Raw genomic sequence first — 21884 nt, 5'->3', positions numbered from 1 at the left:
GGTAATGAAAGGCACAGTAGAAGAGATGAAAAAAACACTGGAAACTTACAATGTCAGATTTCAAGAGGCAGAAGATAGAATTAATGAACTGAAGGATGGAACATCTGAAATCCAACAAGCAAAAGAAAATATAGGGAAAAGAATGGAAAAATATGAGCAGGGAACTGAATGACAACATGAAGTACATGAATATATGTGTTGTGGGTGTCCAGAAGCAGAAGAGAAGGGAAAAGGAGGAGAACAACTAATGAAAGAAATTATCACTGAAAATTTCCCAACTCTTATGAAAGACTTAAAATTAGAGATTCAAGAAGTACAATGTACCCCAAAGAGAATAGATCCAAATAGACATACTCCAAGACACTAATCAGAATGTCAGATGTCAAAGAGAAAGAGAGACTCTTGAAAGCAGGAAGAGAAAAAAAGCAATCCATTACATACAAGGGAAGCCCAATAAGACTATGTGTCGATTTCTCAGCAGAAACCATGGAGGTGAGAAGACAGTGGGATGATATATTTAAATTACTAAAATAGAAAAACTGCCAAGAATTCTATACCCAGCAAAACTGTCCTTCAAAAATGAGGTAGAAATAAAAACATTTTCAGACAAAAAATCACTCAGAGAATTTGTGACCAAGGGACCGGCTTCACAAGAAATACTAAAGGGAGCACTAGAGGCAGATACAAAAAGACAGGAGAGAGAGATATGGACAGGAGTGTAGAAATGAAGACTATCAGTAAAGGTTAAAAAAAAAAAAAGGAAAAATTAGATATGGCATATAAAATCCAAAATGCAAAGCAGCAGAAGAAAGTACTACTCGTACCATAATAACATTAAATGTTAATGGATTAAACTCCCCAATCAAAAGACACAGACTGGCAGAATGGATTAAAAAACAGGACCCATCTATATGTTGTCTACAGGAAACACATCTTAGACCCAAAGATAAACATAGGTTGAAAGTGAAAGGTTGGGAAAATATATTTCATGCAAATAATCAGAAAAGAGCAGGAGTAGCTATACTAATATCCAACAAATTAGATTTCAAATGTAAAACAGTTAAAAGAGACAAAGAAGGACACTATGTATTGATAAAAGGAACAATTCAACAAGAAGACATTACAATCATAAATATTTAGGCACCAAGCCAGAATGTTCCAAAATACGAGGCAAACACTGAAAATGCTGAAAAGAGAAATAGACACATCTATTATAATAGTTGGAGACTTCAAGTCACCACTCTCATCAATGGACAGAAAATCTAGACAGAGGATCAATAAAGAAACAGAGAATATGAATAAAACAATAAATGAGCTAGAGTTAACAGACATTTATAGAACATTACACCTCACAACAGCAGGATGCACTTTTTTCTCAAGTGCTCATGGATCTTTCTCAAGGATAGACCACATGCTGGGTCACAAAGCAAGTCTCAAGAAATTTTAAAAGACTGAAATCATACAAAACACTTTCTGAGATCATAAAGGGATGAAGCTGGAAATCAATAATAGGCAGAGTGTCACAAAATTCACAAATATGTGGAGGCTCAACCACACACTCTTAAACAACCAGTGGGTCAAGGAAGACATTACAAGAGAAATCAGTAAATACCTGGAGGCAAATGAAAATGAAAACACAACATTTCAAAATTTATGAGATGCAGCAAAGGCAGTGCTAAGAGGGAAATTTATTGCCCTAAATGGCTATATAAAAAAAGAAAGGGCAAAAATTGAGGAATTAACTGTCCAATTGGAAGAACTAGAGAAAGAACAGCAAACTAAGCCCAAAGCAAGCAAGAGGAAACAAATAATGAAGATAAGAGCAGAAATGAGATTGAGAACATAAAAAAAACTGAGAAAAATCAACAAAACCAGAAGTTGGTTCTTTGAGAAAATCAAAGATTTTCTCTTTGATTGATGAACCCTTAGTGAGGTTAACAAAAAGAAGAGAGAGGATGCAAATAAATAAAACCAGATATGGAAGAGGAGACATAACCACTGACACAGAAATAAAGGAATGAGAGGACACTATGAACAACTTTATACTAATAAAATTAAACAATGTAGATGAAATGAACAACTTTCTAGAAAGGCATGAACAACCAAGATTGACTTGAGAAGAAATAGATGACCTCAACAAACCAATCACAAGTAAAGAAATTGAATCAGTCATTAAGAAGCTACCCAAAAAGAAAAGTCCAGGACCAGATGGCTTCACATGTGAATTCTACCAAACATTCCAGAAAGAATTAGTACCAATCCTGCTCAAACTCTTAAAAAAAATTGGAGCTACCTATTTCATTCCACGAAGCCAACATCACCCTCATACCAAAGCCAGACAAAGATCTTACAAAAAAAAAAGAAAACTATAGACCAATTTCTCTAATGAATATAGATGCAAAAATTCTCAATAAAATTCTAGCAAATCAAATCCAGCAACACATTAAAAGAATTATACACCATGACCAAGTAGGATTCATCCCAGGTATGCAAGGTTGGTTCAACATAAGAAAATCAATTGATGTAATATACCACAACAACAAATCAAAGCAGAAAAACCACACGATCATCTTGATTGATGCAGAAAAGTCATTTGACAAAATTAAACATCCTTTCCTGTTGAAAGGCTAGGAATAGAAGGGAACTTACTCAAAATGATAAAGGGAATATATGAAAAGCCCACAGCTAATATCATCTTCAATGGGAAAAAACTGAAAACTTTCCCCCTAAGATCAGGAACAAGACAAGGATGTCCACTATTACCACTGTTATTCAACACTGTGTTGGAAGTTCTAGCTAGAGCAATTAGACAAGAAAAAGAAATACAAGGCATCAAAATTGGAAAGAAAGAAGCAAAACTCTCACTGTTTGCAGATGATAAGATACTATATGTCAAAAACCCCGAAAAATCCACAGCAAAACTACTAGAGCTAATAAATGAGTACAGCAAAGTGGCAGGTTACAAGATCAACACTAAAAAATCTGTAGTGCTTCTATACACTAGTAATGAACTATCTGAGGGGGAAATTCAGAAAAAAAATTCCATCTACAATTGCAACCAAAATAATAAAATATTTAGGAATAAATTTAACTAAAGAGACAAAAGATCTATGCAAAGAAAACTACAAGAAACTGTTAAAAGAAATCACAGAAGACCTAAATAAATGGAAAGGCATACCGTGCTTATGGATTGGAAGACTAAATATAGTTAAGATGTCAATTCTACCAAATTGATTGACAGATTCAATGGAATACCAATTAAAATCCCAAAACTTACTTTTCAGAAATAGAAAAACCAATAACCAAATTTATCTGGAAGGGCAGGGTGCCCCGAATAGCTAAAAGTATCCTGAGAAAGAATAATGAAGTTGGAGGTCTCATGCTATCTGACTTCAAGGCATATTATGAAGCTACAGTGGTCAAAACAGCATGGTACTGGCATAAAGATAGATATACAGACCAGTGGAATAGAATAGAGTGTTAAGATATAGACCCCCACACATCTATGGACAACTGATCTTTGATAAGGCAGTTAAGCCAACTCACCTGGGACAGAACAGGCCCTTCAATAAATGGTGCCTAGAGAACTGGATATCCATATGCAAAGAATGAAAGAGGATCCATATCTCACACCCTATACGAAAATTAACTCAAAAGGGATCAAAGACCTAAACATTAGCTCTAAGACCATAAAACTGTTAGAAGAAAATGCAGGGAAATATCTTATAAATCTTATAATAGGAGGCAGTTTCCTACACCTTACACCCAAAGCACAAGAACTGAAGAAATAAATAAATGGGAACTCCTCAAAATTAAACACTTTTGTGCATGAAAGAACTTCATCAAGAAAGTAAAAAGACGGCCTACACAATGAGAGACAATATTTGTAAACGGTATATCAGATAGAGGTCTAGTATCCAGAATATATAAAGAGATTGTTCAGCTCAACAACAAAAAGACAGACAACCCAATTACAAAATGGGCAAAAGACTTGAACAGACACTTCTCAGAAGAGGAAACACAAATGGTCAAAAGGGACATGAAAAAATGCTCAAGTTCCCTGACTATTAGGGAAATGTAAATCAAAACCACAATGAGATATCATCTCACACCCACCAGAATGGCCATTATCAATAAAACAGAAAACCACAAGTGCTGGAGAGGATGTGGAGAAAGAGGCACACTTATCCACCGTTGGTGGGAATGTCAAATGGTACAACCACTGTGGAAGGCAGTTTGGTGGTTTCTCAGGAAGCTAAGTATAGAACTGCTATATGACCCGGCAATACCATTGCTAGGTATCTACTCAGAGGACATGAGGCAAGGACACAAACGGACATTTGCACACCAATGTTTATAGCAGCACTATTTACAATTGCCAAGAGATGGAAACAGCCAAACTGTCCATCAAAAGAAGAATGGCTAAATAAGCTGTGGTATATACATACGATGGGATATTATGCAGCTGTAAAGACAGAATAAAGTTATGATGTATGTAACAACATGGATGGACCTTAAGGACATTATGCTGAGTGAGATTAGCCAGAAACAAAAGGACAAATACTGTATGGACTCACCGATGTGAGATGACATTTAGTGAATAAACTTGGAGAATTTTATTGGGAACAGAGACCATGAGGAGATAGAAATAGGGTAAGATATTGGGTAACTGGAGCTGAAGGTATAAAGATTGTGCAATAGGAGTGATTGCAAAAACTCAGAAATCGATATGACAATACTACCTAACTGTAATACAATTATGTTAGAACGCTGAATGAAGCTGAATGTGAGAATGATAGAGGGAGGAGGGCTAGGGGCACCCATGAAATCAGAAAGAAAGATAGATGATAAAGACTGAGATGGTATAATATAGGAATGCCTAGAGTGTATAATGATAGTAACTAAATGTACAAATTTAGAAATATTTTTGCATGAGGAAGAACAAAGGAATGTCATTACTGCAGGGTGTTGAAAGCAGATAGTAATTAATATTTAAAAATTTTAACTTATGTGTGAGACTAAAGCAAAAGATGTTTATTTGGTACAAAATTTATATTTTGACTAGTGCATTTCCTAACATAACTTATGTGGACAGCTTAATTGAACACCTTAAGTACATGGATCCTTGAGTAGGGCATAAAATTTTGTATGTTTGTCCAGAGTGATGCTCCAATAAATCCCAGAGTGATTTGAACAGTGAGCAAAAAGTATTTGCAAAGTTCCCTTGGGGGAATGGTGAGAAGGGGAAAACTCAACTTCCCCAAGTGGAGAATTCTTGATATTCCCACAAGCAGTGGGGACAACCAAAGCAATGGGCTGACTGGGGTTTGTTCATATGAAACTTAACCCCACCAAGGATAGCTCAAACCTACTTAAAATTAGGCCTAAGAGTCATCCCCAAGAGAACCTCTTTTGTTGCTCAGATGTCGCCTCTCTTTCTAGTCAACACAACAAGGAAACTCACTGCCCTCCCCCTGTCTATGTGGGACATGACTCCCAGGAGTGTGGATCTTCCTGGCAACATGGGACAGAAATCCTAGAATGAGCTGAGACTCAACATCAAGGGATTGAGAAAACCTTTTCGACCGAAAGGGGGGAAGACAGAAATGAGACAAAATAAAGTGTCAATGGCTGAGAGATTCCAAACAGAGTTGAGAGGTTATCCTGAAGGTTATTCTTGTGCATGAAATAGATATTACTTTGTTGGTCAAGGTGTAATGGAAAGGCTGGAGGAAACTGCCTGAAAATGCAGAGCTGTGTTCCAGTAGCCATGTTTCTTGAAGATGTTTGTATAATGATATAGCTTTCACAATGTGACTGTGTGATTGTGAAAACCTTGCATCTGATGTTCCTTTTATCTATCTTATCAACAGATGAGTAAAACATATGGAATAATAATAAATTATAGGGGGAAAAAATGTTAAAATAAATTTAGTAACTGAAATGCTAGTGATCAATGAAAGGGAGGGGTAAGAGTATGGTATATATGAATTTTCTTGTTGTCTTTTGTTTCCTTTTCTGAATTGATGCAGATGTAAGAAACGATCATGATGAATATGCAACTATGTGATGATATTATGGATTACTGGTTATATATGTAGAATGGAATGATCATATGTTAAGAATTTTTTGTTTGTTGCTATATTTAAAAAATTAATAAAAAATTTTAAGAAAAAGAATGTTTGTATGTTTGTTATTACAATAAAAAAAGATAAATAGTACAATAGCTCTACTGTTATCCAATGTCCAAATTAAAAGACTATACAGGACCCTGTGTAATTAGTTGCTTTAACTCCCAGCTTTCACTATTTGCTAGTTCACCCTTAACAGTTACATAAAGTAAGGGAAGCCCCCACATGGAAGATGACCTTCAGGACTGTAAATTTCCCTGCAAAACGTGGGATATGACTTCTGGGGATGAGCTGGGACCCAACATCATGTGACTGAGAAAGCCTTCTTGACCAAAAGAGTTGGAAAGAGAAATGAGACAAGTTTCAGAGGCTGAGAGATTTCAGAGTCGAGAAGTTATCCTGGAGGTTATTCTTATCCATTACATAGATATCCCTTTTTAGTTTATGGTGTATTGGAGTGACTAGAGGGAAGTACCTGAAGCTACTGAACTGTATTCCAATAGCCTTGATTCTTGAAGACAATTGTATAAGTATATAGCTTTTACAGTGTGATCATGTGATTGTGAAAACCTTGTGTCTGCTGCTACCTTTATCCACGGTACAGATAGATAAGTAAAAAAATAAGGACAGAAAATGAATAAATAACAGAAGAGGATAAGGGATAAAAACAAAATTGGGTAGATTGCAATATTAGTGGTCAATGAGAAAAAGTGGTAGTAAGGGGTATGGATGCATGGTTTTGTTTTGTTTTTTTGTCTTTCTATATCTTTTTCTGGAGAGATACAAATGTTATAAAAATGCACATGATGATGAATACACAACCATGTGATGACATTGTGAGCTACTAATTGTGTACTCTGGATAGACTGTGTGGTGCGTGAAGGTATCTCAATAAAAATATTAAAAAAGAAGAAAAAAGCAAGGGAAGTGGTATAGAATTTTAGCTGTGCTTAGACTGGAGAACAAGCTTTGCATTTCCTATGACATCCAATGACAGACAGATGGATTGCAAATAGGTGACCAGGAGATGCAAAAGATGGTACAGGAAACCACAAAGACAACCGGCAACTCCAAAACCATGTCTCACACAATATGACTGTATTATTTCATTCAGAATACATTCTCAGAACAGATACATCTGTATTTACACATAAATACAAAAACATATCCCTAAGTTAAATATAAACTGTTTTTAATAATGACACCTACTTATCTCATAGGATGCTGATGGATACTAGATGAGACAATCCACATAAAGTGCCTAGCAGAATGTCCAAATACAGTAGATATTCAATAAGAGCTGGCTATTAATTTAAACTGGGGTGTCACTTGACCGCTTATATTTGTTTACTTTCATCAATGTGAAGCAGATATGATAGTGTACATTCCACCTCTTTGTACTGATTTCTGAACTGTTTAATTATTTAAGAAATATAATTTGTGAAGGAAAATATGGTTATGTACACAACCCCCACATAAAAGAACGATATGTGATTGATTACTCACAGAGGAATGCTACATATAATTCAACAGCACTGTCTTTAGCAATTACTGATCCACAAAATTTTGGAGACATTAAAATAAAAACCCTATGAACTTCCAATTTATTTATTGGTCTATAATAATTAGAGCTCTATTTCCCAAATTTGAAAGTATAAAGTTTAAGGTTTAAGCAAGGGCCGGGTTGTCTAAACTGATTTGTAGTTTTGTTTTGTTTTTTAAATTATTGACAGGAAAGGTATTATTTAAAATTAAGTTAAAACTCTAACCATATTAAAACATATTAAACATCTTAAGGTGGTTTGGGTAATGTGATGTATGAGCTGAAACAAAATAGTACTTGACCTTAAAAAATTAGTATCTAACAGCAAATCCAGGATTTGTAAGATACACAAAGTATTATTATGAGGAAAGTATGTGTTACTTATGTATATAATTAATTTAGTCATAACCCTAATGGTATAGAATGTACATAAAGATAAGTGATCATGACAAACTTTAATTTCACTTACCAGCCCACGTTGCACCCTCAGGAACTTCAATAAAATGCCTTCGAATTTGACCAGGTTTAAAATGGACATCAGTAAAGGCTAGATCATAATGTGATGATTCATTTACTCTGAAAATTAATAAGAATAAATTTTAAAAATGTGACACTTGCAAAAATAAGCTTTATACACATTAAGCCCTTTGGTATGCTATATTTCACTGAACAAATGAAAGAGAATAGTTAATTAGAAATAAACATAGGAGCTTAAAATGTAAACGTTGGTTACACAACAGCATGCACAGTATTACCCCATTTTTGCAATATGTTAGCAGAAATAATTTCTGGATAGCAGAGCGTAGATAATTTTTTCATACTTTCTATTTTATAAATTGACTCTAAGATATATGCATACACATGTAAAATTAAAAAGCACTCTTTATTATAGGAATTCTACAGCATTCACAGAACTTTCCAATATCAGAGTCTGGACTACAGTGAATCCTAACTATTAAAATTAAATGTATTGTTTTGCCACATTGTTACTGACTTACAGGTATCAAACAGTTAGTAAATTAAACCCCCTTTGGTGATTCAAAATGCTCCCAAGCCATAATGAAACAGTAAGGAGCAAGAACAAACTACTGTCATAGCAATTTTGTAAGAAATCAATGAAACATAAAAGGCCAAATATATAATTACACACTACAGAAGCCTGAAGTCTGTTCCATAGGAAAAAATGTAGTTGATATGACAAACATTTAATGAGTGCCTATTATATGTAAGGTACCGCATTAGGAGCAAGAGCTGTATGAAGGAATAAAATATGGGCTTTTGCCCTAGATAATCTTGTGGGGAGAGAAAAACAATCAGAGGTATTTAACACAGTATGATCTGTATAGACAAGAAATGTTAAGGAAAAATAGATAAAGAGTATTTGGTTCACTCAAAGGAAGCCAGGGAAAGCTTCCCGAGAGAGAGGATATATAATCTGATTCCTGAAGGTCTTATGTATTTACCACCTTGTCTAAATTTCTACTGCACTTCTAGGGGACTGTGAATTTAATTGTTCTGCAATTGTTCCATTGGTAGTATATGTCACTTATCTGTTCTATTTATCTTACATTTCTTATGGAGACTGTGCGTATTTAATGTTTACCAGAGTTTACTAACTCAATAGTAATTGTTAATTTAGAACTTTTCACTCACTTCTAGTGCTCTCAATCACATTCTTTCATTTACCAAACAATTTTCTTTTGTTACTTTAAAACAAGGTAGAGTCCCTATGCCTTTAGTGAGCTCACCGTTAAATGGGGGGAAATTTAATAAAAAACTACCACACACTGACTAAGCTCTGTACCAGAGGCATGTAAAAAATGCCATGACACAAATAAAGGGACTCACTAAACCAACGATGACCAGGAATGGCATCAAGTTAAGAGACAGGAAAAGGCATCAGTTGTGCAAATGCACATTATTCTGAAAGAACCTATAGTGTAAGAATCACTGAGTTCACTAAAATGTGTAATATGTACAGAATTTCAGAAAACACTTGGCTAAGGCTAGACTGTGATCATTATCTGCTATTGTAAGGAGCTTGGACTTGACCCTTAGAGGTTCCACCAATATATTTTAGGCAGAAAGTAGTATGAACAGATTTGCGTTCCCTGGTTCCAGAGGAAAAGACAAGATGGAGAGATAAGAGTTTGGAAACAGTAGATGACTACAAGTCTAAGATCCAGTACTCCTAGAGATAAGGGGAACAAAAAACAACAATAGAAGAGTTTGAAGTAATATTGTCAAAATATTGCAGAAGGACTGGACAAGATGAATTCTAAAATATCTTCTGAATTGGACAATTTGGAGGTTATCAGTAACCCTGGTAAAAAGCTGTTTCACTGGAATGGCAGGAATAGATACCAGAATTGCAAAGAGTTATTCTCATAATTAACGAGCACCAGGGTGACTGACCATAGGCCATCTTGAACTCCTATCTAGGAGAAGAACTATGACTGAACTTAGGTTACCTGGTTCTGGCCTATAATCCTTTAAAAGTCCACAGTACTACCATAAATAGCCATTAAATGGAAAAGTAAACTGTTAATAACCTGCTACTTACTTTGCTGCTATCACAGCAGTTATTGGAACTCTGAACAGAGGACCTGCATTAGGGGATGCTATATCATAGCCACAAACCTTGAAAAAAGAGTAAGTGTCGGTATCAGTAAACTTAAAAAACAAAAGCATAATCTATTTACAGAATAAAGTAATCTAATCTTAAAATGTCAAGGTCCTGAACAGACTGACATCAGTCACATAACAGCAATTAACCTAAACAAATACATGTATGGAATCCTTGACTGATTCAGATTAAAGAGGAAATGGAACTACCAAGTCAAGTACAAAATATTTAAATAAATGCATTTTAGTCATTCTGAACTGAAAATAAACTCTAAGTTTTACAACCAACTTGTAAGTAGAGAAGTTGTTACATCATTCTATGCTTATTCACACCTATCATTTGTTTAGCAGATGCTTTCTTCATTAGAATGTTAAAAAATAACTGCAGCCCCAGCCTAGCTGAACCAAGATAAATTCCAAATTACAGAGAGACCTAACTGAAGAGATTTTGCTATAGTACTTCTTTCCCTTTTCCCCCTCAACATTGGGACACAATGTGATATTCTTCAAAGCATCTTACTGCTTATGTATAAAGAGATATATCAGAAGAACAGTAAAATCAGGGAAGTATAAAGGTCTAGTTACTTCATAACAAGAAAGCAATATACTGTAAATACACTTGTGATAGTTTATTTTTAATTGTTAAATATTTTAGAGAGTAAAGAAAATAAAAATTAAGATAAACTAATACCTCTGTGTAATGTAATCCTTCTCTTAAGCCCCGGGGATCCACACGTATGTTTATATGTCTACATTGATTCATGAGTTCCAAATGGCTAGGGCACTGAACCCAAGATGAATTTGAAGTTAAAGCTAAATGAAGCTGAAGGGATATTTTTTCAGAGTTTTCTGGCATTAAAAAAGACCAAAAAATTAAAGATTAGTATTGTTTTCCCTTTTCTTCCGTTTTAAAAAGTTCTATTTTCTCTCAAGAAAAATCAGAATCTTGGTTTGGGCTCAGTTGTAACATGCACTAGACACAGGCCTTTGAAATGGAACCTAAATAAAATAGTCCTGGCAATCCTCTTTACATTTTAGCATACTTGCTATTATATTCATACTTCTACCAAAGATGGCTGCAATTTTAACATAAGAAGTTTATTCATTCCTGAAGATAACAGCATTTGGCTGAAATGAAGACTGCCTAATAAACAGTGACAACTATTTTGTTTACTTCTAATTAAGCTGTAGTTCTCCCTGGCTGCTTATATTTCCCACTCTCCAACAGAAAGCTTTTTCTTATATCCAAGTAGTAAAATTGGGAAAGAAAAGGAATGTAATGTTATACTATCCACAATTTAATAAGCTTCTAGATCACTGAAGGCCCATTCTATCATTTTTCTCAATAGTCAAGATGCTAACTGAAATGCCGGTGTAGTGGTACTCCCAATTACTCTCACATTTTCCCCAAAGTCTATAGGATTTAAAGAAATAATACCTATCAAGTCATGTTTTATCTTTAGAACATTAGTACAAAACATTGTTTCTCTATTATGATCCTATTCATTTAAACCATAAATTCAAATCCATCTGCTCAGTTTATCACTAACCGGTATTCTCTGGAAATACAGGTTCAATGCCAACGCCGTGATCTGAAGGTGCAGCCACCTGAACAGGATCTCGGAGGTAGATGCCACGGTTATTCCCAACAGTAACAGTGAAACCTAATTTATTAGCAAATGATGTATTCTGAACGAGGTAGTCATAGGCTTTATCAACCTAATTAAAAGATTATAAATAGTAAGGTATAAATGATAAATGGTTAGGTCAAAAAAAACTCAATGCAGATTACCAATTTAATTTTAGTTGCAGCAAAGCACAAGCAAAAGCTTAGTTTCTATATTTATCTCTCAACTGCCTGGTGACAACAATTAAAATGGCGATTCTAGTTTTTAGACAAAAGAGGAGTCCAATATACTACTACTGGACTCACCATCCATTCTCTCTATTCACGGTTTAGGAATCAATCCATATACCATTATGATTTATCAGTTTTTTACTCTCTATCCCTTTACATTTGAATTTCCAATCTTTACATATCCTAGTGTAATAAATTTGTCTTAACCACAAAATTAGTTGTCATATCCACTTTGCTTACAGTTAAGAGAAGTACTATGATCATATAATTAAGAATTTAGAAATACTGCATCACTATTATAACTGGAAATACAATCACTAATAAATAAGATATTATCTTAATGGTTTACAACCCAGTTTTCACACAAACAACAATACCTGGATAATACCATGTCCTTGAGCAAATACTTCTATATTGTCAGCCTTCACTGCAGTGTTTTCTAGAGCTCTTCTGACAGAATGAACTGTGTAGTTAACATTATTAGCTTTCAAACCTAAATTTTGTTTAAAAAAAAGGAAAAAAAGTACTATTAGAGATCTTACTACTTGAAACCTTTTCCCCCCTACCAGTCTAGCTGGCACGTAGATTCTCTGCTTCTAATTTCAACACTCAATTTTATCTTTTTTTTTCTTTACTGAACTAAACAGTCTAACTCAAACTATTTACATCACACAGACTTTATTCAACAAAAGTTACTATACAATGGCATTAATGCAGACCATGCAGAGGTGATGTAAATATATAAAGCAGCTAGGTGCTCAGGGTATGAGAGGGACTATGGTTAATCAGGGTTTGACCTAAAACCACCCAAATAACATTTTCTTTAAAACAGTGCTGATCAGACAAGATGGGTACTGGTAGCGGCTTTTAATGGGTTGCTTATTAAAAACACCAGGGGAATTTAAAACAATCAAACAAAAATGAGGCTGAGGCCTCATCACAGACTAATTAAATCAGAATCTTTGAGGGCTGGATCCTAGGCCCTGGTATTTATTAAAAGCGTCCACATTTTGTACCCACTGGAATGGCTATTTTTTAAAAAACAGGAAAATAAGTGTTGGATGGGATGTGGAGAATTAGGAACATTTGTTCATTATTGATGGGACTGTAAACTGGTACAGCTGCTGTAGAAAAATTTGGCAGCTCCTCAGAGAGTTAAGTATGGAATTACCAAACAACTCGGCAATCCCACTATAGTGGCTATATACCCAAAAGATTTGAAAGTGCAGACTGGAATAGATATCTGCACACTGATATTCATAGCAGCATTATTCACAACCTCCAAAAGATGGAAGCAACCCAACTGCCCATCAATGGATGGATGGATAAACAAAATGGGGTGCATACATACAATGAAATACACTTTTCAGCCATAAAAAGGAATGAAGTTCTGATACATGTGACAATATGGGTGAATCCTGAAGACATGTTGAGTGAAATAAGCCAGACATAAACGGACAAGTATTGCATTATAATTATAAAGAAACTATAATATCCAAATTCATACTCAGAAACTAAAATAGGGGTTACTAGAATTCAGGGTGTGGGTAGGGAACGATGTAATTGGTACAGAGTTTCTGTGTGGTGATGGAAAAGCTTTGATAATGGATGGTAGTGATGGTAGCATAACACTGTGAATGTAATCAATACACTGAATGATATGTCTGAATGTGGGTAGAAGTAGAAATGTTAGGTTGTGTATATATTACTAGAATAAAAAAAACCCACAGGACTGTATAACACAAACAGAGAATCCTACCGTAAACTATGGACTCTAATTAACAGTATAATTATAATAATATTGTTTCATCAATTATAATAAAGGTACCACACTAATGAAAAATGTAAATTAAAGGGAAAACTGTGTGGGTAAGGATGGTAATAAAAGAACTCCGTATTTTCTGTAAACCTACAACTTCTCTTAAAGGAAAAAAAGCTTCTCAAGTGACTTCAGGGTACAGTAAAGTTATAGGAACTATTTTTCTCTAGGAAGAAAATGGAAATCAGCCAAAATTTAGAAGCAAACAAAATAAACATGTAAACATTATGATACTGAAACAACAAGTCAAGGAGTGACTAATTTTGTTAGTGAGAATTCAAACATGCGAAGCTTCTCAGAGGAACTGCTAGTCAAGTTGGAGTGCAGGAGCAGACCAGGCCAAAACAGTACTAGAAAGCAACTGCAGGCAAAGGAAAGGACAGGCCTTAAGATGGAAGCATGAGAGATGTTGAAGTTAACGGTAAGGCTAAATAGGACTAGAAATGAGATTGGAGAATCACCTCAGAAGCCATCCTGAGTTTGGACTCAACTGGCATTTAATATAGTACCGAAAGAGGTTAAAAAAAAAATGATATGCTTGTTTTTGGAAGCTCTCTGGTGACAGTGTGGATGGACTACGTCTGCAGACACTTGGACAAAGGTGACTGATATAAGAGTCAGTGAAGGTATGAACCAAAGTCTTAGGGAAAGAAAAGAGAGACCTAAATAAAAAGACATTTCTGAGGTGGGATCTTTATAACTGCGTGCTTTGGGTGGTAGTCAATCCAGATGCCACCCTATTTAATGCTTTAATCCCCCTGCACATTGCTCTAGAAATTCCTACCTCTCTGCTTCATTTTGTTCCATTGCATACATCACCTTTTAAAATGTAATATAAACGATTTTTTATTCTGTAATAGTCTGTCTTCCCCAGATGTAATGCAAAACTCTAAATGGGTAGGTATTTTTGATGAGTTGTTAACCAATTATTCATCCAAGAGCTAAAATAATGCTTAGAGTCATTAACAGTAGACAGTCTTTAAATACATTTGCTGAATGAATGAATAAATACACATTTAAAATATCATCAAGTTACCACATATTTTTATCTTAAACTTTACTTTGATCCCAGCACACTACCAAATACTACCAGGTTTCTAACCATAAGAACATCAGAAAATAAAAATGTCTCTCTGTAATACAGTAAAAGCAATTCGTTCAATTGTCTTTTATGGCCACCATCTGACTTGACTTTGTGCTGTAAACATAAAAATGTCTATATACTCAATATTACTTACCTAATCTTATAAATAATTCATAGAATTTAGAACCAGAACTAAAGTGAACTACAAAATACATTTAAAATCTATTTTATAATGCTACTTCAATCTCTTTAAAAAAGCAATACATGTGGAATAGTCAAATATTTAACATCACTTTATTGAAAATTTCAAATAGTTGTAACTTAAATCACATATCATAATCACTAATGTCCTTACCTGAAAGTATAAGGGCAATGCCTCCACATGCATTAGGAGAAGACATAGATGTCCCATTCATTAGCTGAGTTCCTCTTAATGTCCAGTTAGGAACAGAAGCAATAGCACCTCCTGGTGCACTGATACTCACTCCAAGGGCTCCATCAGCACTACATGTAAAACCATTATATTTCGTTTATGATGGTGGAAAATGGGGTAACTATAAACATTCATAAAAGGCGCACTGGTAAAATAAACTATGGCATAATATAAAGGACTTTTTGCAGTCATTACAAATCATAATGAAAATATTACAAGAAATTCATTGGGGAAAAACACACAACTCCTATTTTCCCATTATGCAAACATTTTTCCTCTAATAAATGGACAAAAATCTACATATTTTTGTGCCTGAGCTTACACAAGGCAGGCAAAAGGTGTCACGTATATTTATGGAAGGAAGTAAATGACACACAATTCTCTGGTGTTCTTCTAGGGATCTTGTCCAGACTCCTCGACAACTTTTACTACTCACTTGTTTTTAAAAATACTAGCTTTCCTCTTTAAGGTGAAATATAGCAAGTCCAATAAAAATATAATGTCAGCCATACCTGTAATTTTAAATTTTCTAGGAGCCATATTTTAAAGAAAGTAAAATATTTTAATTTATATTTTACTTAATACAATCTATCTAAAATGTTATCATTTAAACATGTAATCAAAGAAAAAAAATAAAAGTTAATTTAAATCCTCTTTTTGTACTAAGTCCTCAAAATCCAGTGTACATATTAAACTTAACACACATCTCAATTCAGTCTAACAGGATGTCTAGGTAAGGTTTTTGGCTAAGTAAGTTCTAACAATGAGTTAAAGCCCTTAGAGATCACCATCACATCATCATCAAACACAAGCTCTGTCCTCTGTCCCAACTAAAGGAATAAAATAATGGAATACCACTTTCTTTTCCTTAGAATAATAAACACAAATTTTCCATAGGGACTGCTGAACTCTCTTTCTCTCTACCATTTTTCTTCCAAATGAGTAAACTATTACTGTTCTTAGCTAGAGGTAGTAGGACAACTTGATTTTACAGTTTTATACAAAGAGGTGAAGGCAATACAAGTAATATCTTCCTCCTAAAATGGGTTGGGTTGATGGCACCCCATTTAGTGAATATCTTAAAACCAGATATTTGACCTGTAAAGACATGCATACCATATTACTGAGTGACAAAGGTAGGTTACAAAAGTGTCTAAACAATGTGATTTCCCAATTATGCATTAAATTAAAATAAGCTTTATCTTTCAGAAGTTGTCTATACCCACTGATGTCATATAAGGGATTACATAAATTAGGATTTAACACACTTCTTGAGAAAGATATCAGTTCCTAGAATCAGATATAGTTCACAGAGGTTTCCGGGGAACCTACTAGCTTAACTTTAAGTATCAAAAGCATTTGCCTACAGATGGGTCTTACCCAAGAACATTCAAAGTAAGCTATAACTACAAAAAATGAACATAGGTATACAGGCCCGATACCTGTAATGCTTTCAAAGCTTAAAGGAGTTCAAATTTCAACGTTATTTAAAACAAAGACTCTACTACTTTCTAAATATCACATCCTTGTACTTTTTATTTAGAGCCTCATAAATGAAAGATTATAGACATAACAATTTACACTCAGATTGGTTATACTATACATCTACCATTGAAATAACTCTCTTATTTAATTGCTTCCCTGCAATGAGATTGTTAATCAAACTGAAAATGCTCAGAAAGTAAAAAAGTAGAAAGAAGCAGTAAATTACCTAAAACCCTTTAAGTTTAATAAAATATATGTAATACTTCTAAGTACTATTGTCAACCTACCTTGGGCCTCTAGAAGACCAAGTATATTGATTTGCAGGTAATTTCTCTCTCAGAGAATATTCAGCAACCATCATATCAGGAGAAACATAAGCACCAACACCTGTGGAATGGACTTCATCATTAACAAAAGGGAACAAAATATGGATCCTAATTCTAAATCTGTTCACTGATTTAGAACAGATTTTAAATCTGTTCACTGAGCTGTGTAATCTTGGGTAAAACACATTATCTCCCTATACCACAGTTCTCTTTGTATAAAAAGGAAAGAAAAGAAAATTTCATAATCAAACAGTGTTTACCATATACCAGATATTTTATTAGGTGCTTTGCTTTTGGATATATAAATATCTGTCCACCAGGATTTATTGTGTGGGTTAAATACAATAATATAACTAAAAGTAAGTGTGTGTACAAAAGAAAAAGAGAAAGAAGGATTCTGTTTTAAACTATACAATACAACCTTGGAAAAATAAAGGAATTAATTAGTTGACTGGTCTTCACTTTAAATAACCTTTTAATCGAAAATTCTACCCATAAAATTACATATTCGTATTAGCAAAAAAAAAAAAAATAAAAAACAGCAGGCAGCATCCCTCCCCTCAAACAGCTGTAATTTAACCAGCACATAATGAACTAAGATAAAACATGCTACAGTCTCCGAGATAAACATGTAATGCAGACTAGTGAAAATGATTCAAATCATACAGCAAAGATATCAAACCCAGCCCTTTAACTTCAGAAATTTGGAAGCAGGACCTAGAAGTTGAAAAATTAACTATGCAATCAAGTCTACCAGCTAATTCATAATGCTTGTTTACAGCATGTACATATTCACAGTAGAAGACTTAGATTAAACAATTGTGATTTAAGTGGACTTAGGTTAAGAATAAGGCCACGTAACCATAGCGAGGGGTTGATAATTCTATTGTGGAATCATTTTAAAAAATAAATAAATAAAAGATAGTAGGTAATGTTTCTAAAGCAGATTTGAGGTATACATTGTTATGAGTATATATTGTTTTACATGGACTTTTGTTGTTTTGAATTTTAAATTTCATTACCAGCCCATTCTAGTAATATTCATGCTATTTTCCCCCATTTGCTACAGATATTTTCTTGGTAGCTTTAAATAAAACCATGCCTTTGTGACATAAGAAACAAAATAATATCACGTTCTTATTTAAAAAAAAAACCACATAAAATTGACATCATTTTATAAAATTTAGTTTAAAATCTTCAGTGAATCTGGGACTAAAATATCATAAAATAGTGAGTATTGTGGCAAGCAGTATATTCTAAACTTCAGACACCCTTCAGGTCTATTTTTTGTTTAATTTTAACATATATTTAAAATAGCTATAGAACCAGCATACATAACGATATATTGAGGGTAGGCACTGTTGTCTTAACATATGATCTGCACACATGACTATTTAAGTATAACATTTTAAATAAAATAATCTAGACCTTGTTTAATTAAAATTCAGAAGTTAAGAATGAAAGCATGTCCTATAAATTAAAGATTACTATCATTTAAGATGAAAAATTAAAAAAAAAGTTTCTAAAACTTTGAAACCCAACTGAAATGTTACGTTATTCATATCTACACCAGAAAAATTATGAAGAACCAAACATCTTTTTAAGGTCATGTTTCCAATCACAAATAATAAGCGCTATGTACCTTACCCAAGTTCAAAGGTAAACTTAAAACAATTTTAAGCATCAATTACCTCATACTTACCTTCCCCATATTCCTCATTCATGCCTCATTTAAAAAAAAGGGGGGGGGGGAGTTGATTGTGATGATAAAAAAAGTATTTAAGCCTGCTAGCCTCCTATATTCTAGAGCAGCTAGAAGAAAAATGTGAGAGGATTGTACGGTAGCCCATGACAATGACAAACTCTGGGATCTATCCTGTAACCACTTTTTGAAGAGTGCTTTGAAAACTACTGCTTTTTTGTTTCTTTGCTTTGTATATATGTTATACTATACAATAAAAAAAGCTTAAAAGACAAGGTGAGGGGATAGGATTTTTTTCCACAAGAAAAGACCTAGTTATACTATAATATAAACTGCTTTTATTATTTTAATATTATGACTGCAACTAATTTTGATTTACATAACTTGCGTTAATAGGTATTTCTTCCCTGCTATCAGCTTAATAAAGCTACCTTCCTCTAGATCTGCTTCTTTTTGGATGCCTCAAGAGATTCCCAAAGAGAAACTAAGGGAACAAACTATACCATAAATAAGTATATTATAAAAAATGTGTACATTTAATCGAGAAAGTTCTTCTTTGCTTTTTTCTACTTGCTGATATCCTTATTCTGATATCTCTTCCTTTATGCCTTAAATTCCCAAACTGAAAATAACTGCATTTTTCTAATACCATAGCATTCCATCCATACTTCTGTTTAACCACTTACTCCATTCTACTTTAAATTATAATAAATTCCAAATAAGCTGGTTCTCCTACATTTTTAAGTTCCCCGAGGACATACCTAAGGTCCACAGCATCCGTGCACAGGAGAGATTCAATTAATGTTTTACTGTGTTGCTTTCTGTTTTAAAGAAATGTTAGTTAGGGAACTAACCTATCACACTTGATGTAGTTCCACCTGGACAACCTACTGTAGAAAGGCATGGACCATTATTTCCAGCACTTGAGACATAAATTATATTATGCTTCCATACTGCTTCATTAATTACTTCACAAATTCTCCTGAAAAAGAAACAGAATTCCTTTGAACATATACAGCTGAACTTCAAGAAACACATTATTGCAATGTGAAAATGTTAATATGGTTTATATATAAAAAATTAACTAAAATACAGGTTCCAGGTAGTAAACTAATGAAGTAAGATATATATAAAGGGGTATACATAAGAATCACCCTAGGGGGACTTCTCAAGTTATAAATGCTCAGCCTGTATTCCCAAAGTGTTTATAATACCAAAAAATTGCTTAAATACGTGATTAAGTAAACTTTGCTACTATCCACCATTGGTGGAACATGATACACCCATGCTAAGTGATAGACCTAAATTGACGTTTACTGTTGGGAAGGAGTTATGAGACAAGGTTAAATGTGGGAAAAAATACTAGACACAAAACTGAATATATGTGGAAAAATATACTACAAAAAGAATGAAAGAAAATACTAAGAAATTAATGACTTGCAAGTGGGGTAGTAGGTGGTTTCATCTCCACCCCCCATCTAAGTGTTGAGAAAGACTCCTATATACATTTGCAATAATGAACTATTTGACTAAAAGAACTAGTATCTTTAGTGAAAGAGTGAAAGGGAAATAAGTACTAGGAAGAACCTGGATGTAAGATTTTTAAAATGTAAGAAATCTGGTCAAGACTTGCAGTAAACAAGAAATATGTACTGCTACTAATTAAAGGAAATAAATTATACCAAGAAGAGAGCAACAAAAATTGTCTAAAATTGAAAGTGCTGATGAATATACAACTAAGTGAGGATAATGCGAGACATAGATTGTTGACCTTGAACATTATACATGATGCCTAACGGATGGAGGTGGCTGAAGAATACACTAACTGAGAAGTAGAGTGGCAAATTGTGGTGTGTACATAACGATAATATATTGTGTTGTTACAGAAAAGGATGACATTGTGAGGCATGCAACAAGGTGAATGAACCTGGGGGACATTGTGTGATGGAAAATAAGCCAGAAACTATAGAGCAAATACTGAATGGTCTCTTTTAGAAAATAATTTTAAGAAAATTGGGGCCTAGACTGTAAGCTCTTATAGCAGTCATATTCAGTCCAGAGCTGTTATTTTTAGATTCTGAGAGGTTACATGTATAACCAGGTACTTCCTTGGAACTTTGGGTACCTAGGTGATACCTGAGACTCAAATTAGGAGTTCTGCAGTTCTGAAAAGCTAGCATTGCCACATATAACAACTTTTAAAGAAACTGAAAAAGAAATAGTCTCCAATTAGAGGTAAGAATGAAGCTGACTGGGTCAAGACCAAGGTAAATCAGAAAACAGGAGTAAGAACATTGTATTTTAGAACTTCACCTACCCAATGAGACTGAAGGAAGAGAGGTTTATTTTGCTCAAAATCTAAATTTTTGTCGCACATAATCTAACTAACCTGTCTACATAGATCATTTAAAGAACCCAGAATGGGAATGAAGGCTTCTAATTCTATAGCTTAATGTAATGCCCAGATACATCCCAGGGTATGTTGGTAGAAGAAAGTACTGCCCAAACAGTCATAACACTAAATGTTAATGGATTAAACTCCCCAATCGAAAGACACAGACTGGCAGAATGGATTAAAAATCAGGACCCATCTATATGTTCTCTACAGGAAACACATCTTAGACCCAAGGATAAACATAGGTTGAAAGTAAAAGGTTGGGAAAGATGTTTCATGCAAATAACAATCAGAAAAGGGCAGGAGTAGCTATACTAATATCCAACAAATTAGGCTTCAAATGTAAAACAGTTAAAAGAGACAAAGAAGGACACTATGTATCGATAAAAGGAACAATTCAGCAAGAAGACAAAACAACCATAAATATTTATGCACCAAGTCAGAATGTTCCAAAATACGAGGCAAACACTGAAAACACTAAAA

The 21884-nt window shown here is 34.0% G+C and overlaps 1 protein-coding gene across 3 annotated transcripts in view; it reads right to left on the bottom strand.

Annotated features, from left to right (window-relative positions):
* TPP2 (tripeptidyl peptidase 2) overlaps positions 1-21884 on the bottom strand; it is a 101852-nt gene that overhangs the window by 37354 nt on the left and 42614 nt on the right. For all 3 annotated transcript variants that reach the window (XM_077158617.1, XM_077158615.1, XM_077158616.1), the window contains exons 9-16: positions 19861-19988; positions 17266-17365; positions 15416-15564; positions 12535-12650; positions 11850-12018; positions 10991-11148; positions 10238-10314; positions 8144-8250 (exon numbers count right to left, since the gene is read on the bottom strand). In XM_077158617.1, coding sequence (XP_077014732.1) covers positions 8144-8250; positions 10238-10314; positions 10991-11148; positions 11850-12018; positions 12535-12650; positions 15416-15564; positions 17266-17365; positions 19861-19988 — 1004 coding nt within the window. The remainder of the gene's footprint in view (positions 1-8143; positions 8251-10237; positions 10315-10990; positions 11149-11849; positions 12019-12534; positions 12651-15415; positions 15565-17265; positions 17366-19860; positions 19989-21884) is intronic.

The sequence above is a fragment of the Tamandua tetradactyla genome, chromosome 4 (genome assembly GCF_023851605.1).
Source record: "Tamandua tetradactyla isolate mTamTet1 chromosome 4, mTamTet1.pri, whole genome shotgun sequence".
NCBI classification, from domain to species: domain Eukaryota; kingdom Metazoa; phylum Chordata; class Mammalia; order Pilosa; family Myrmecophagidae; genus Tamandua; species Tamandua tetradactyla.
This window is presented reverse-complemented; position numbering and strand designations above follow the sequence as displayed.